This window comes from Passer montanus, unplaced genomic scaffold, assembly GCF_014805655.1.
Source record: "Passer montanus isolate IOZ18808 unplaced genomic scaffold, ASM1480565v1 scaffold61, whole genome shotgun sequence".
NCBI classification, from domain to species: Eukaryota; Metazoa; Chordata; class Aves; order Passeriformes; family Passeridae; genus Passer; species Passer montanus.
In genome coordinates, this window is record NW_024371149.1 from 2,591,503 (window position 1) to 2,603,874 (window position 12,372).

The 12,372-nt window shown below is 43.7% G+C and overlaps 1 protein-coding gene across 1 annotated transcript; it reads left to right on the forward strand.

Annotated features, from left to right (window-relative positions):
* Positions 1-228: 228 nt before the first annotated feature.
* Positions 229-4,748, forward strand: LOC120510972. Its single transcript, XM_039727499.1, has 2 exons — positions 229-574; positions 4,265-4,748. Exons 1-2 carry the CDS (start codon positions 234-236, stop codon positions 4,638-4,640), a joined length of 717 nt encoding a protein of 238 aa, XP_039583433.1. The 5' UTR covers positions 229-233; the 3' UTR covers positions 4,641-4,748.
* The last annotated feature ends 7,624 nt before the right edge of the window (positions 4,749-12,372 follow it).

Genomic DNA, 12,372 nt, shown 5'->3' on the forward strand with positions numbered 1-12,372 from the left:
AACTGAGAATCGCTTAAATCTCTTTCCCTCTCTTTAAAGAAAGTAAACTTATATTTTAACTGCTTTTACTGTGAAATATCTGGCTTTTAAAACTAGTTTTCAACTAGAAGACTCCATTCTTTCTTTAGAAAGAAACGGGGAAGGCAGGACTGTTTTGTAAAAGTGTAAGATGATTATCCGAAAGCTCTTTTTTTTTTTAACAATGTAATGCATACCTATTCATCTCTTTCTAAATGAGAAGTTCAGAAGTAATTAGGGAAGCGCTGTTTGAGCTCATCCAGTTATTTTCAATTTCTCTCTTCAGTTCGCACCGCAGCACAAAAGATCGTCACGTAAAAAAAAAATCGGACAGCTCTGAAAACTCATTTTCTTTTAAAAAGGAAGGGACGGGGGAAAAAAAAGAAGCCATCCGTTATTTGGGCCGAGTTTGCTCTTTACTGAAGTGCAGTGCCAAACTTGACGTGATCCCGAGAGGGGCTGCCCCTGCCTGCACCGCGTCTCTGCCTCCCAGCCCGGCTCTCCTCCTAGCGCCCAAGGGCCGCCGCCCAGCTCCGGCTCGCCGTCCTGCGTTCAGGTAGGAGCGGGGCTGCGACCGAGCGGCCCGAGCAGCCACCGAAACTGCGGGACGAACCCTTGCCGCCGAGATAGTCGGAAAAGCGCTAGCCAAGGCCGCGGAAGCAGTGCCAGCGAAGGGCTTTGCCCGCGCTCCGCCAGGCGCTCGCAGCAGCGCTCGGGCGGAGCCGAGTACCTGCTGCCCCTCGCTCGGCCCCGCTCCTCCCGCCCCGGCCCCGGCGCGACGCACTGGCGGGGGGCAAAGTTGCGAGCGGCGACTTGGCTTGACAAATCACTGGGTTTTCTCCCTCGTTCTGGATTCCCCCCGCAATATAATTACTGTTCAGAGTTTCCCGTGGTGCCCAGATGCTAATTAGTCTAATACATTTACTCCAGATAATTAGTGGAAGTTAGCGTTAATGTGCAAAGGCGAGAAAAGCAGCAAGCTGCTGAAGCTGCGGCGGCCGCCCGGCCGTCCCGGCACGGCTCTGCGGGCCGGGCCCGCGGCGGGGGCCGGGACACACGCGGGGAGGCCGGTGCTGGGCCGCGCTGCGGCTCTGGGGGGACGCTGTCCGAAAGCGGCACGGGAAATGCCTGCGGTTTAACCAAATGTGTTCCCCCCCACCCGCCTTAAATGGGAAAGGGACCTCTGCGTATCTCTGCTTTAGGAAATGTAAAACGAGCTCTCGTTCTGAAGCGATGAGTTAGAGAAAGGGAGGAGAGGGCAGTGCTGTTAACTGCACCAAGTAAACTTGAGTTATAAAATAAGAAGCGGATACAAACACAGAAAGTAATTGAAAGAAGGGCTTCTCGCGTCGGGGGTGATGGTGGCGGAGGATTCATCTGGCGAGCCCGACAAAGGCAGAACAAGCTCGCAGTCCTCGCTCCATGCCGCACGCCCCCCGCTCTCCCCTGCAGCCCGGCCAGACTGCCTTCCCCGCTTTGCTATTTTAACTACTCTTAATTTGAGGAAAATTACATTTCAGGCTCCATCTGGGTGTGCAAGCAACAATTACAGTTTTGCCGCGATTAAAACACCACCACCGCCACGTTCCTCTCCTGTTCGCGTGTTTTACAATTACGGATCTTGAACAGCTGCAGCTCAGACTTCGCTAGCCAAATCCCATCGCCCATCAGGTGTTGCAGGGGCGATTTAAAAAGAGCGAGGGAGGCATTTGTGTCCTGGAACCCTAACTACGGTTTTGGGGATTTCAGTTCTGAAAGGTTACACACAAAAATTGCTGATGCAAGTGGTGAAATGAACACTTAATGCTATTATTACTGTTTTGCTCAGATACCGTCCCCGAGGTTAAAGAAAAATTAAAACACCTTATTTTATATGTAGAGTGGTGATAAGTAGGTCTCTTTTCCAGGCTTGTTAAGTATATGACCTGGCAAGTGCCACCTAGGATTTTGATATTAATCTATGAAATTCGCCTTTTTTTCTAACAGAGACTGACTTATGGACATTAATGTTTTTAGGTAAAAGGACTACATTTGTTATTCCTCACCACCCCCACCCCCCCGTTCTTACTAACTGGATGGGTTGTGGATTTGACAGCAGCCGCTGGTCCATGCCACCGAACTAAAATAATTTCACAGTGAAAAACCAGCTTGAGAGGACAAGCAACAGAAGGGCAAAACCCATCAAAACCCAAAACTGTGATCAATCTGACCAGAGTCAGGCATACATTAGTTTAAATTAAACAGTTTTGTCTTTCTCACAAATCTTTTTTGAACATTAAAGATAGAATCATGTAATATTTAAATCAACTCTTGTCAGATGCTAAGTGCAACTGAAGAACCAAAATAAAAATTAATGCGTTTCCATCCACTCTCAAAAGCTTACTTTGGATGCCGCTTCGACAAAATACTTCTGATAAGCCACTGTTAGAAAAGAAGGGTCCTGTTTATCTTATCTATGGGGAAATGTAATTAAGGTAGTTTTATGAAACAATAAAACACCAGACTCCACCAGACAGCAAAGGAGTCTCTGTAATATATCTGAGCCTAGATGGGCATATGTATCTTGGCTTATGTGCACAAGCCCACACCAAACACATGCATATACATATGCTTGCCTGGTTTTAGAATGCAAAATGTATGCTAGAACTAAAATACAAAGATGCCTTTATTACAGGAAGATTTTCCTCAGTGATAAGAGACTCCATTTGCTGAGACCGGAAAGTCACCCACTGCCCACTGACCACCTTTGGAGCCACCCTCAGCGCAGCCAGCAAGGCACACGCAGTGCTGTGGCTGGGGCTGACCCTCCTCTCCCTAACCCCAGGTTAGTAAGGATCTGCCCACATCCACAGTCGAAATCACTCAGGCAAAGGGAATCCCGAAAGATCCAAACTTTCCGCAACAAAAGTAAATGTGCATTCCTATTCTGTAAAAACATTGATCAAACTTCATTATTTCATACTTAGAAAAGATGGAGAGCAATGCTGCTTTAATACTGTTGGCTCTCATTGCAGGCTTTCAGTAGACCACAGTTTAGGGTTTTTCAGTGGTCGTTATTTTTTTATTTTTAATTTTGTGTGTTTTCTTTTGTTTTTTTTTTTTTTTTTTTTTTTTTGGGGGGGGGGGCTTTTTTATTTTTAAGAAACGATTCTGAAGTGGAAAATCGCTGGAGCTACCAGCACCAAATTTCCTTCTCATATAGATTTTTGGGTATAATTTTGGACATTTGTAACGCCATGTTGAGACACCCCACCACCCCTAATTCTTTCTGCACCATGAAGCACAGCTAGCACTGCTTCACGAACAGACCTGAGTTCTGATCAGAGGTGTCTAATCCCTGCTAAATCTCTTTCTCAGCTCACTCCTGAAAAATTCGGGGCAGACTACCTTTTCTTTTTTTAAGGTAAAATTTTGTTGCGATGAAGTACAGAGGTGTCAGAAGAAAAAAGACGGACCCTGAGTCTGTATGCTCTCACCTCTTCGGAGGCGGAATGCTTTGGCAGCAGAGACGTGGTTGAAATTTGAGCAGATTATACATTTGAGCTTGTGCATAAATGCGAAAAGACTGTCCTAATGCTGGATATTTCTCCATCAACATCAACCAGGTGCTGCTGTTGCAAAAATCTCACCTCCGACTGCTTGCTCTGTGCATGTGTGCACGCACAGCGATGCACACAGACTTTGTTCTCTCTTCATGTCTGAAATTCATCAACTACCCACCCCCGTTCCCAGCCCCACGTCCCCTCTGTGGAAAAAAAAAAAAAAAGAAGTGAATCCGTTCAGGCTTTGAATATTGTGTAAGAAGCCTTCTGTGTGTATTTTTTTTTAATCTTCAAATGAATTAAAGACAACCTGACAATGCTGTCATCTGTCTTCAACGTCACATCAAGGCAAGAAATAATGATAACAGAGCAGCAGAAGGACGCCCACTGAAACCTGGAGGATATATATACACATATATATACACACACACACATATATGCCTTGAAACAGTTTGAAAGAGAACAAAATTAGATTACCGCTCTTAGGCTATCACGGTAAAAACGTGTGGGATTTCGCGTGTGTGTGTGTGTGCGAGAGAGAGAGCGGCTCATCTTTCCTGCCTTATTTTCTGAAGCGCGTGCTACTCGATCCAAACCACTTCTGTGGGATGGGACAAGAAGACGAGCAGGCACATTCCTCGTTCCCAAACTACCACGACCAAAGGAAGCACAAAAATATCTCCCCTCCCCCTCCATCGTTTCAGGTTCACGTTCCAGTTAATAGCAAACGTTACTGCTCTCCTGAGGCGCGGGCCAGAGCGGGCACGCTTTACGCGGAGGCCCGCGCGGGCACGTTACGCGCAGCTGCCCGGCGGAAGAGGGGCTGCTCCCGGGAGGAAGAGCGAGGAGCGGCTCCCGGGAGGAAGAGCGAGGAGCGGCTCCCGGGCAGGAAGGGCGAGGAGGAGCGGCTGCCCTTTGTGTGCGCGGGCCGGGGCCGCTGTCGCTCCCGGGCGCCAGGCGGCGCTGCGGGCCCCGCGGAGCGCAGGGCAGCGGCCGGAGCCGCGGACACCGCTCGGGCACCGGGAATCGCCCCGCAGCCCCCGAGGGCAGCGTGCCACTGCAAACGGCCTGCCCAGATAAAAACAGATAGGCCGGACCAAAAAAAAAAACAACCCTCAAAAACTAAACCAAAAATCATGGTGGTTGGGTTTGGGGTTTTTTGTTGTTGTTGTTTTTGATTTTTTTTTTAATCGCGCTTGTAATCTCATTCGCTCTGAAGGGTAAATAAATTGCAGTTGTATGAAAAACAATTGGTGCTACATGTGTTCATAACAGATGGGATCTTATCACAGTTTAACTGTAATAAATCCTGACTTCTCGAAATTGTAATTTCTACTCCATGCTGGATGTCTCTTTTCTACTGTAATAATAGGGCTACGAAGTCTTGAGAGCAAGCAGAAAAGTTTTCGCTGCTAGCATTGCTCAAGAGCCAGGGCATGCTCCTGCTGCCTCTTCCCAAGGGCGGCTCTTTGAAAGTTTGCATGAAAACGCATCTGAAAATCAAAAGGGAGAGAAAACCCCGGCGTACAGGGAGACAAACAGCTGATCCTTCCCCCGCTGGGTAACATTATTTACTAAGGCCAACGATAATAGTCCTTAAAATACATGCAGAAAACCTAAGAACGAGCCCTCTGTGTGAAGAAGCCCTGGCAAATGACAGATCACGGTTTGCTTTGTGAAGTGAAAAAATGCGAAAAGAAACCGAGCCCCCGAGGAAGGGGGAACCAAACTTTAGATTAATCCCCCCTCGCTTCAGCTCACAAAATTAAAAAATAAATTTGAATAACCACTGAAAGGATAAAATTATAATAATAAATTGTCCATATTCACTGAAGCTGCGGGACTAATTATTTTCACCATCTCGACTTCCAATTGCTGTTTATCAAGTCGCAGGATAAATGCTTGTAAATCCATTACATTTCCATAAATCCCTTCACCACTTTGTTTTTGGCCAATGCTTTTGCAACATTAATTGATTTTATTGCACTTTCTGAAGTCACTGTTTATTAAACTCAAGCAACTTCTCTCTGAAAGCGTTGAGTTTTTCCATCGACATACCAAACCCGCGAACGGGAATTACTGAGGTTGCTACAGGATCTAGTCCCTTTTTTTACACCCCTGCTGTGATTTTGATGGCAAATGCGAACTGCAAATTACAAATTTCTAATAATCTACGCTGTTACAGAAAACAGCCCCTTTATCGCTGTTGAAAAATTAGTCTAAATCCAAACAGCACCTTTCCCCATTGTTTTTAAACGGGGGGAAGCATGAAATGCTACTGGGCGATGGAGAGCTAAAACACTAAGAAACGCTCTGCGAGTGTTTTACGTTACTTGGTGGACAGCAGTTATTTTTAGGAAAGGATTTTCGATGTGTAACTAGAAGTCCAACGCAATTTAGAAATGAGTACACAAGCTTCCAGGTTTCTCAAACCCTTCTCCCCTTTTCTTCAATCACCTTAAGAAAACTGGCCCCAACCAGCCTCAAACTGATAAATGATTTCTGACTTAATAGCAGCTGATTTCCAGCCCCCATACCAGTCACGCTAGCCCCGTGATCATTAGTTAAAAGCGTGAAAAGCTAACGCTGGTGTTGGGAGCGCTCTCGCCCGGTGCCACGCCTCGCCCAGGCACCCTGGGCAGCGAGCCGCCTCCTCTCCCTCCATCACACCTCACCAGGAGGCGTCCCTGCCATCGGCGGGTGCTGCGGGGTCACCTCCAGCTACTTCAGTGACGCAAGAGTCTTGTAAAACGCAGATAATTGCTACAGATCACAGAAGACATGTAGAACTGCCTGTTTTAGGTGGGACAACATAATGCGGTTGTTATGAACGTACCCTTTGCATTACAGGTTCAGTGTTTGTAGCCTACCCTTGGCTCCTCAGCCTTTTTAGTCACATAAGCCGCTAGCCACGAAGGCGTTTTGCAAAGACGAACGCATCAGCTGTTTGCGATGCATTACTTACAGTGGGAGGAGGAGGGGAAGGACAGGGAAAGCCAGCCATGGAGCTGCCCCCTGCCCGTGCCTGACCCCCGCGGGCGAAGAGGGCAGGCTCAGGACCCCCGCCCCGGGCCAGCCCCCGGACCTGCCGCGGCCCCTCCGCGGGGCTCCCCGCTCGGGATGGGGCACGAGAGAAAGGCCGGAGCGTCCCCCTGCCTTCCTGCTGCTCGGGACGCCCAGGGGCAGAGCAGCAGCCCGGCGCCCTGGCCCGAGCAGCCACCTCGGCACCCTGCCGGCACGACCAGGAGAAGCATTCTGCTTCTCGCGGCAAAGCGTCCTGTTGGGAAAAGGCCACCTCTGCAGGTCATCCACTGCCACAGCTTCAGAAGGGTCGGTTCAGCTGGGACGGGGACAGACAGCTCAGGTGTGAGGGACTCGCACTCTGTACAAGAAAACTGATCCCACTACCAGCACCCTTTCAGCCATCACAAGACCTAAAACTGCAGCTGCAATGTAATGGTTTACTTTCACTGAAATTAGTAAGCATCAGCCCAGATTCTCAAGCACAGCAATCTATCTTAGGGTTGCCGGGAAATCTCTCCCCTCTTGTACAATTCACAACCCTTAATACTCTATTTGTGAAGATGCATTTTTTTCTACCAGGAAAGATCAACTACTACCATCATCTGCTGCATTCTTTCTCCTTGGTTGAAATAGTCATCTCGAGACGGAGGAATATGCATCAATTCCCCAAGCTAAAAGATTTCAAACCCACAATCCTCACCTCTTATTAGGGTTCCTCAGTCACCGGGATAGTCTAATGTGGGGAAAATCTCCATTTGCTCTTTTGAAGGCATTTCACTTTACATAAAAGTGCACTGAGCCAGAGGGAAAGTGAAGGAATTAACAAGCCAATGGGTAGAGTGCTTACCAAAGCCCAGAGCTCAGGTGTCCCAGTCAGTGCTCAGATCTAATAATGTTCCTACCCACTTTCTTCGCCCAAGAAAAAGCTTTAAACATTCCACACAGAAGAGGTAACATTTGCAACATGCCCTTTTCACCCAGAATGGTAATTAGAAGAGCTGAGTCTCTTACTCTACTCAAGAGGAATAGGAAAAAATCCAAATCTGTAGCCACCAAGTTACTAGATAAATAGCTAACAGAATCGGCACCTTTGAGTGACCATTTTTCAAAGAAAGTAGAAACCACCATGGCATGTTAGGTGACGGCAAGCTTTGCCTGACAAGGCTTTAGTAAAATGCAAGGTTTCCCACTGCATGCACTGATCACAGAGCAAAGAAAAACTGGTTCTTGTAGTAGAGTTGCCAGCTGTGCAAGTATTTCTCCTCTTTGGCCTGTATTTTTGTTACTTTGTCCCACCCCATATGGAGCCACTGAAGACCATCCCCACTAACCTGCTCACCACTGCCTAGATCAAGCTACCACAGAAATTCACTGATGGAGATCAAAACAAACCCAGTCAAAATCTTACTTGTCCCTACATAGTTTTACGAGAAGATTAAGTTAATTTCGTCAACTTCTAAAGAGAAAAAGAGTTGCCTTATAGAGAGTTTCCATCATGAAATACTTGAGCTCATGAGTCTGAGAACATTCATAAGATTTTTTTTTCCTATTTCCCCTTCCAATTCCCTTTCTTCTGCAAGATCACAGTTTCCTTACATATATATTGCACCAGCAGGCCCAAGGAATGTGTTCCAGATAAAACAGATGAGTAGAAATAAGTGTAAGGGGTTTTCTGTTTTGGTTTTATTTACTTATTTAAGAAGGATCAGCTGCTAAATACATTTCAGTAGAGGTGTCAAAAATTTAATGACGAGAGCTGATCACATTTATAATTATGGTCTTCAGGCTGCTTTTATGGAGTTAGGGTAAAATGGTATGCTTGATCATAAGCAGATATCCTTCATACATCAATAGGTTTATAAAAAGATTGAGAAAGGAATTTAGACCAGATGCAGCAACTGATTTTTCTAGTTTAACTGTGTAATTTGGTTGAGAAACAAATGGTTGTTGATGTATCTACAAAACAGGTACTGACAAATTCTCTGAGAAAACTGGCTACTCACAGTACCTCCATCTTGTTTTAAATAAACTGGGAAAGTGTTATAGCAGGTCTTACCTCCTCAATGACCAGTTAACACTTTTAATACAATTTTAATATACCTATTTCTAACATAACTGAGTAAAAATGGTGCAATTTCCTACATGTAGGTACAATTAAAGCTAGCAAAAATAGTGCTTAACTCTACCCCTACTGATAGTTACAGCAGTATTGTTTAATCCCTATTAGAGAAGGCACTTGTGAATCATCATAGCTGTGTATAAACCAGGTCACAGGTTATGAAAAAAAGCTAACTCTGTAAGGGAGAAAATATTTATTCTAACTAAAACACTTAAACTTGTATAAACACTGTTCCACATGGTTAATTGTGTTTGCTGGTTAATGGGATTGTGTCAATTTACATTTATACATTGAAGCTATTAGAACTTGCACACATCCTAAGCCCACAACCTAATGTGAAATTCTAGTCAGCCTGAAATCAGTAGAAGTTTTCTAGCAATTCTGAGGAAGGCAGGATTTCTCCTGTGACAGAAGAAGCCATAAAGCTTACAAATTCTAATTTCAAACATAAGAATAGGTAACACAGTTGTACAATTCCTGACTGTTTGGGAAGGGGCCTGGGAACACCTTGGAGCAAACTATGGGAATTTTGATTTTCTCTCTCTGATGGTTAGGAGGACAAAATCTGAAGAGGCCATGCAAGGTACATCCATGTAAATAGGTAAGAAAGAAAGCATTGAACTCATACACGGAGAAGAGCTGGTTTTAGCCATTGTATCACAGACTCAGTCAACTTGGAACTGATGTCTGTCAAGATAATAAGAGCACAGGGAGTTTAATCAACACATCTGTCTGACCAGTCATCTCTCACGTTTTAACACAAGAAATTGTTTCATTTCAGGGATGGGTGAGATGTGTACATTTTTATTTCTTGCTTGTTATTTACACAAAAAAATGTCTCATCCAGGTCTTTCCCCAAGAAAATAGCAGAATAATACTTTTAACTAAAAAGAGCCCCTCAAATTCCTATGAATTAGTAAGAAAAGAGAGGACTATGAAATGTTCTACAAGTTTGTTTGGTTGTTTATGCTGAGTACCTCTGAAAATATCTACATCTGTTCTGACAGCTAATAATTTTGGATTAAGCAAACCAAAAAAATTAATTATTGAATAAGTAATTTAGTTCAGCTTTTGTATGCATAGATACACAGACTAGTTTACACACGGAGTCCTAGAAGAATAATGTAGTTAGCTGTGCATCCCCATCTTGAAAACAATTATTGCATAACCATGTCGTTTCATCAGCTATTAAATGGTAAACTCATTTGCGCAACATTTTCCCAGTTTTTCTGTATTGCAGGCATTAAAATGAGGACAGGCATATTTCTGTGAAGTCTCTTTTGATGTATTTTGTAATAGTTTCCTTTTATCTGTTCTAAAGCTCACAACAGTTTTTCCTGCCCCCAGAATTAAACTACCCTCTCCACCACACCCACATCACAAGCTGTCCTTAGGAATGCAAGTACATACAATCCTGGAAGTGTAATAATCACCATCTTGCTTGTTACCTGGAACCTCCAGAGCTGACTCACAAACCTTTACACCTCGAGTTAAATATCCTAGCAAGCAGCTGGAGCGTACTCATATCCGCTGCTGGCCAGATGCAGCCACAGAGAGGGATGCATAGCACAGTGAACAGTGGGTTACATATGCATACCCACTCAAAAGCAGGTTAAAGATTGGCTAGAGACTAATCCATTTTATAGGCTCAGAAATTGATTTTCAGAGAAGCTGAACTACAGGTGCTGAAGTCTGTTTAAAATAAAATTAAAAGCCTAACTCTGGTGGTGCTGTTAGCAGGGTTCACTGCAGCAGAGGAAAGCATGGAAACATGACCTTGGAGTCTGGTATTCCCTAAGTCTGGGTCCATTGTGTGCAGCATGACACAGTTATTCTTTTCCTGGAGTGGTGGCTAAGGGTGTTTGCTTATAACCACAAAACTGGGGACAAAATGGACTAACATCCATAGTACTAACATGCAGTTATTTTTGGATGCAATGTACAGTACACTTAATCAAATCCTCATCAGAACAACAAGAGGTGACAATATATATCTATATTGCTGCTAAGTAGTGAGACTGTTAGAAAGTAGCCAGCTGTAGAAATTAGCTCTGCAGCAACTCAGACAAAACTGGAGTAAGTTAAACAGGAAAATAAACTAAGTAAGTGGATCTCTAAACCTTTACGTTCCAGAAAGGCAAACTTTGGTGCAGTTACATCAGCTGGGCCGTGGAGTTATTAGGTTGAATAGGGAGCAAAGTCTTGCTAATACTTCACGTAAAGAATGTTTAAACAGTCAAGAATCTACATTCCAAACACAGTAAAAAGAAAAGAATTGTAGAAGAAGGTACCAGGCCAAACTGGATGCACTACCACCCCAAGCAGTGTTAGATGTGAAAAGAGAAACAGACAGAATAGATGGACAAAAGTACTTGTGTGTGCCCATTGGTCCTTAACTGAGAAGCATGAGGTGAAGTGAGAATTGCCAAGAGAGGAACTGTCGTAGGCTTGGCAAAGGATATTAAAATAGATGAAAATATTTTTTTCAGTCACATAAATGAAAGAAACAAATGCAGTAAATATTAAGGATAATACAGGCATGTTCCAGCCTTGAATTGATATGTTGTATTCATTTAAATGAGAAGGGTGATACTGAGCATAGGGAAACAACTGATAAAAAAGGGAAACAACTGATAGGAATGACAGTAGAGAATAAAAATCAGATAAGTCAAAAAGAAATCAAATCTGGTGCAGTTTCAGACTATAGGAGTCTAGCTAATCTCCAATCCAACCCAGAATTCTAGAATTGAAGACCACAACAGCAACAAGGAATCTCTACCAAACTCAAACAAAGCAAAACTGATACAAGCCAAATAAAGTCTATTATAAGAATTGAAATATGATGTCTGACATTGATATTTTTCATTCTGCTTCCAGTAACAGAGAAAACTTTACAATAGCAAATTGAAAGCAACAATGCACAGATAATAGATAAAAACATTTAAGAGATATAGCCTAGGGTTATTGAAAGTAGATGACGACACATTAAATTTCTCTGGTTTAAAGACAAACCTCAAATCTATGTGCTAAAAAAGCAAAAATGGTATAATATCTCCATATTAATAGGGTGACTGCTAAAATACCATGATTGTGGATCACCACTGTATGGCAGCTGGTGCAACGGTTTAAAGACAAACCTCAAATCTATAATGTGCTAAAAAAGCAAAAATGGTATAATATCTCCATATTAATAGGGTGACTGCTAAGATACCATGATTGTGGATCACCACTGTATGGCAGCTGGTGCAACTTCCAACAGAGCCACGGAAAAACAATAGTGTTGTGTAAAGGTCTGAGAAGAGCTCACCTGAAATACTGCATTCAAGCTGGTCACCTGCATTTTAGAGATTACCCAGACTTAGAGCAGGTAGAGGAGGACTGCTAAGTAGATAAGGGCAATGGACAGCTTATTTTATAAAATGAGATTAAACAAGCTTGATTTATTTAGTCTACTATAACAAAAGCTGAAAGAGGACAGGATTGGTGTCTAACTTCTAGTTAAAAAGCTAAGAGAGGAAAAAAAATTAAAAGAGGATTTTGGCATAAGTCCAACTGGACTTTAGCTGGCTATGAATTTTTTTTTAAGTGTATGGTGCTAGCTCATTGTTTTTGACTTTATCCCAAGCCAGTTCCAATGGCAAATGGCTCACCAGCAATGTTGTAAAGCAA

Coding starts and splice junctions, on each gene's coding strand:
- LOC120510972 (XM_039727499.1), top strand. CDS start 234: ATGAGAAGTTCAGAAGTAATTAGGGAAGCGCTGTTTGAGCTCATCCAG. Junction 575..4,264: donor GCTCGCCGTCCTGCGTTCAG/GTAGGAGCGGGG, acceptor CCATCGTTTCAG/GTTCACGTTCCAGTTAATAG.